Source organism: Helianthus annuus, chromosome 7 (assembly GCF_002127325.2).
Source record: "Helianthus annuus cultivar XRQ/B chromosome 7, HanXRQr2.0-SUNRISE, whole genome shotgun sequence".
Lineage (NCBI taxonomy): Eukaryota > Viridiplantae > Streptophyta > Magnoliopsida > Asterales > Asteraceae > Helianthus > Helianthus annuus.
Window position 1 is genome coordinate 94,875,257 of NC_035439.2, and position 5,726 is coordinate 94,880,982.

The 5,726-nt window shown below is 36.6% G+C and overlaps 1 protein-coding gene across 1 annotated transcript; it reads right to left on the reverse strand.

The window, feature by feature from the left end:
- Positions 1-1,074: 1,074 nt before the first annotated feature.
- LOC110868133 (GATA transcription factor 19) lies at positions 1,075-2,339 on the reverse strand. Its single transcript, XM_022117226.2, has 2 exons — positions 1,842-2,339; positions 1,075-1,672 (listed from the first exon to the last, which is right to left on the reverse strand). The coding sequence occupies exons 1-2, from the start codon at positions 2,262-2,264 to the stop codon at positions 1,361-1,363; spliced, it is 735 nt and encodes a 244-aa protein (XP_021972918.1). The 5' UTR covers positions 2,265-2,339; the 3' UTR covers positions 1,075-1,360.
- Between the last annotated feature and the right edge of the window lie 3,387 nt (positions 2,340-5,726).

Genomic DNA, 5,726 nt, shown 5'->3' on the forward strand with positions numbered 1-5,726 from the left:
AGGGAGCAAAACGGAAGTTTACTCTAAAAAAAAGACGATAAATAAATAAAGTAAACAAATACCTAATAGATTTGGTCTCTTCTTTTTGTCATAGCTTGAAATCGTTCTATCACATCGTCGTCTATTATTTTATGAAAAAAATTCTTTTCAACCGCACAAACATTGCTTTTTTAAAAAATTCCGGGCTCATTCAATTGCGTAAATCCATCTTGATAATCTTCAATTTCGAAAAACATCTTTCAACGGTTGCGGTTGCAACCGGTAAAACAAAGGACAAGAACTATGTGTTCCCATTTCAACCATAAGACGCGCAAGATCACTTATTCTATTATATGGGCTTTATTAGTTATTACAATTTGGGCTTAATTATCATAAAACTAATTATTTAGGCTTTGTTACTAAATAGGTTTTGGGCTTAATGAATAATATTAAGTTTCATAATTTTTTTCTTAGCGGTATCCTCGTATATGTTTTTGAGTATGCTATGTATAAAACCGAAAAAAAATTACACTACGAATACGGGGTTGAGCCGTAGCCCGTGCTACGGCTCATTCTACATTGGTTCCGCCCCTAACGGTAAGGAAGTTAGTAAGTTAGTTCACGACGACCCATGTAACTCAAACCCTTTGGTTGTTCTCTGAATTAGTCACCATATTCACCATGTCATCCTCCCATAGTTCCATTTTCACATAGGGATCTCCAAATAGTGGAATTACCCAAAAGGTTCTGATACCGGTACAAATATTTGGCAATGTCTCTTTTCATACTTGATCAACGATATTATCTTCAAAAGATTTTTGTATATGTTTTGCATAAGGATGAACTGGATAACCTGACATGAGTTTTTTCGAGGAAGAATTGATTTACTTCACACGGGCTTGGCATCAAAGCTATGCTAAAGCGAGTATTCACACTAAATATGATATTAGGTGTATTCAAGAAATCAGGGTATGTAATGTTGTTCTTTTGTAGTTGTTACACTTTCTTATAGAAGAAGTATATTTACTCCTTTTGGAATATAAAGCAAGTGTCTATGAATAAACAGCAAATCATTATGGAGTGGAACAAAAAGAATGAAGAAGAGTAAAGTTGTTTACATTAGATTAAAGTTAAAAAAATAATAAAATAAAAAACAAAAACAATTTGACTGGCAAAAGTGAAAAAAGGCTGCTGCTACTAAATCTAAAGCTTAAAAATTAAAAAAAAAAACAAAAACAAAAAAGCAAGATCTAATACATTCGTCTCTCTAACGTAAAGAATTTTAAACAAGAAAAAGGTCTACCCCACGTTTCCACGTCATCATGGGTATGACTGCCACGTCATATTTAATTTAGATTTGTATACTTTTTTAGTTTTTCATCTAGTAAGTAAAGTCATGGACGAGGCCTGGTCTGTCCGTGACGTTGAGCCGCCACGACATAAACGCCGAATCTCTGTCGTCCACGTCATCCATGAACCTAAACTCGTTCGTCGCGGCCGCCGGTGAGTAGCATGACGGCGTTTTATACGTTGAGTGTGAGTAGTCATTAGCCCATTGGTTACTATTCATCATGTATTGGTGGTGATATCCATCCGTCACATCACTGCCAACAGTTGTAACCGCCGAAGCTGCAGCCGCGTTGGCGCGTCTCTCTTCTTTCTTGTATCGAATTCCACATGCGTTGCATAGTGACTGCAAATAGTTTTCAATTTTTTTAGAACGACGGAGATCTATTAAAAACGGCTCGCAAGAAGCTAGGCAAAAAATGGTATAAATAAATAAATAAGTAAAAGAGGAAAATAACAATTAGTTCTACAAACGATTAATTTGTTTGTTTGCACTTATTAATAAATAAAATTACCTTAGGGCCACGAGGTCCATTCCTCCAAAGCGGAGTAGAAGTGGTGTCGCAATTAGAGCATCTCCTCGAAAAGAGACTATCAGCAGCGGTGGCAGAACCATTACCACCGCTGTTGCCACTGCCTGCACGGTTGGCTTTATGAGCCGACTGTGAGGCAGAGTGGCTAGATGGTTGCAAAATGTTCCACCAATGAGACCCACGACGCTTTTCATGGTGCGTTTTCTCATATTCGTTAGTCAAGCGAGTGGAAGGTGTGCCCAAAGACAAAGTGCAATCAACCGATGAAGGCGAAGAAGAACCATAAGGACATATCTCTTGTTCGTAAGGCATTGGGAATATGGTGGAGTATGAGGAGTTGGGTTGGTAATGGTAGTGACCACATGAGCATGGACCCATCATGGTTGAACCGGTGCACCTATTCATGGTTTATGTGACGATGCAGATGATGAAATAACTCAATAAGGTAGGTTGCTATAAGTGTAGATTTGTGGGGCCAATGATGAGAATGAGAGGATGAGGGGGGTTGGGGGTGTTTATATAGGTATACACGAGTGGGTCCAGTGGAAGTGAGTTGCAGACTGAATATTCTTCCACCTATGTTTTATTTGTCGTTTTCTTTTGTTCCATGCAAGGTTGATCCACACCAAATCTTTTTAATTTTTAGTTTTATAAATATAGGATGCTCTAAAACATATGTCACATACAAAACACATGATATGAGATGTATAAAAAGAGACTAATAATAGATTAGTTTGATATCTTAAAAGAGTAATTAGGCTACGTGGTAATGGCCCATCATTGGAGGATGATCCGCCACGTAAGCATCACGTAGATCAGGTTTGAGGATGAGGCAAAGAGGATGGAGGTAAGGAAATGGAGGACGGGCCTAAAATATATATGTATATGTATGTATATGTTGTATGTATATATGTGTGTTACAGGGGGAGGCCCGTCCAAGGCGTCTCAACCCCGACGATGGCGACGAAGGAGGCACAGTGACGGACGACAGGAAATGGAGAGGGGGCACGGCGACGTTGCTAGACGGTTCCCATACCGTCCAGCCTTATAGATTTATCATTTTATCTAACAAAAATATATGTCGACAGTTGACTCTTCAAATTACATAGTATAGCATCGAATAAAAATTTAAGAAAACTTTTTCTTTTTTGTTAGGTTGTTGGGTTTTCTTTTGTTGATCGTATGTTTTCTAGTAACAAAGCCTATGTAATTGTATTTATTAAAACTATCTTTTTCTTTCTTGTGATCACTAAGTTGTTAGACCAAGCGTAGTGGGACGTTTTTTTTAAAAAAATTGCCCAATCACGCCCAGAAACGCCCTTCACCCCCCCCCCCGGCGTGATTGGGCGTTATCTTGCAAAAAAAGCCCCTTGGCGTGCTTTGGAAAACGCCGAATGGGGGGGTTGTTGGCCAATCACATTTGAGCTTCCATTTGCTTGGCCAATAAGATTTTTAAATGTTTTTTTATTTTATTTTACTACAAAACATAATGCCCCATCCCCACTGCATCAATTTTAGAAAACGTCTAATAATGTCCCATTGCTGACTGGGCTGTCACATGGCACAAAACGCCCAAGGGTAAATATTGCCCACTACACATGCTCTTATATTTTGAAATGGAAATCTATTATGTATTTTATGAAATAATTAAATTAATCTAGGCTTTTACATGCAAATGAAATCAATTATTAAAACACACTTATATGTTTATTTAATTATATAGTTTACTTAACAATGCGTATAATGGAAAATTATACTTTAAATTAAAGGGGTGACAAGAATAGAGTTAGTGTAGGGTGCAATGATGGATATGATAGATTGCTTTTTAGCTTTGTATCTTTTCAATCTTAAGTTTCACGATCTGTTTATCAAATAATATAACCAAACTATCCATCTGGGAAAAGTTTGCCGAAGTGAAGTCGGACTATTTTTTTTAGTATTATAAAGCATTGGATAATCATTCATTTCTTATGTGTAGCTTAGTTATATGTAATTTACGAAGAGTGATCATGCTTTTTACAGTGTATATTTCATATATTTCAATAGTGGTCGTTCACCAAATCTTTGTTAAAAGACTTCGTTTTGCTATTAAAAATGAGTAGTGGTATAGCTTGTTGCTCGTTTACCATCTATCTCAATGTAAATTCATAACATGTGAAAGGAAATTTTCTCCCATTTTATTAAAGTATGTGTTTAGAGTGAAAATATGAAGGTCAATTGATGAATCTCATTTATTGTCAATAAATGAAGTAATAACAACCTTACCCAGTATAATCTCATCTATTCTTTTATTTATTATTTTTTTTTTTTTGGAAATTAAACTTCATAAACATAGCGGGAACTCCAAGACAGAGAACACCGCGAAAACCAACTACATCATATCAACATTAAAATTAAACTACTGAGGGGGTTTGGGAGAGTGAATGTAGACAAACATTACCTCTATTCTACGGGAGGATAGAGACTTTAAAAATTTTGAATTTCATTTGTATCGCAAGTTTGCAACACTTTACATGTCTGTATCAGAGTAATTATAATACTATTGTATTGACTAAAAAACAACTTTGGTGGTTTTAAATTAAATGCTACATTTACTAAAAAAGATTTAAAAACTCTTTTGCTTCTACACTTGTGTATATACCACAAAACTAGATGATCTATACATTGTAATTGATTTTATTTCATATAAAGTTTCTGTAATTTACTAATTTTATAAATCTAAAAAATCAACATGTTGAATTTGTTTTTGTTCAAGATAATTATATTTATACTTATTAATATAATAACTAATATGTTGCTTAATTAATTTTTGTAGTTGAAAGTATTTTTTTTATTTATAAACTATCAACATCAAAACAATTAATAACCACATGTTACTTAAATTAACATATAATATATTGCATAAAATAACAATAATAAATAGATAAATAATAATAATAAATAGATAAATAATAATAATAATAATAATAATAATAATAATAATTAAAAAAGAAAAGGAGATTCAAAATGGTATGATTGAGGGGGAGGGTTTTGAGGGGGTTGTTCTTTTAGGGAATGGTCAAAAGAAGCCACGTGATCAGGGGAAACAGTCTTCCATGGATACACTTCTCCGATCACGAGGACCACGATCTCTTTCTTTAATTCCCTTAATTAATCTTTTAATTATATATTCCTTAATCTAAACTATATCCGTATGTTTTCGTCTTGTAGATATGAACATGGGCGAATCCGTCCTTATAGGATGGAGGCTAGTCTCAATAACGCCATGGGGTATGGGGTTTGGGTTGGGGCGTGGGTTGGCTGAAAACGCCCAAACCACCACCCCGGGGGTTTGGGTTGGGCGTGGGTTTTGGGCGTGGCCCCCATTGGCGTGGGTTTGAAGCCAGGCGTGAGGCGGGCTAGTAAGTGACATGGCAGGCTCTCAATGGCCAAACCCAACTCATGCCCTCTAACCCAAGCCCCCAGCCCAAGCCCCACCATACCCCATGGGCGTGGGTTTGAGTGGTGGGGGGGCTCTCATTCCACGTGTCAACCAATGCCCCAACCCAAGCCCCACCATACCCCATGAGCGTGGGTTTGAGTGGTGGGGGGGGGCTCTCATTCCACGTGTCAACCAATGCCCCAACCCAAGCCCCACCATACCCCATGGTCTAATATGAAATCTAGTAGCGGACCCATAATTTATTTTCTGGGACAACCGACAAAGACCTATAAAAATAGTGTAATTTGTAGCAAAAATATCAATTGTCTTCCTTAGAAGTTCGATTAAGCCATCCGCCACCAATGAATTATAAAGTTTTCATTCGAATAAAGCCTTTGAGGCGGAAGTTTGAAAATTTAGAAGCATATGAAGGATGTATACAGAAA

Excerpts from the sequence above, each read along its gene's own strand:
- LOC110868133 (XM_022117226.2), bottom strand. The coding sequence starts at position 2,264 with ATGAATAGGTGCACCGGTTCAACCATGATGGGTCCATGCTCATGTGGT. Across the intron at positions 1,673-1,841 it reads ATGGACCTCGTGGCCCTAAG|TCACTATGCAACGCATGTGG; the intron begins GTAATTTTATTT and ends AACTATTTGCAG.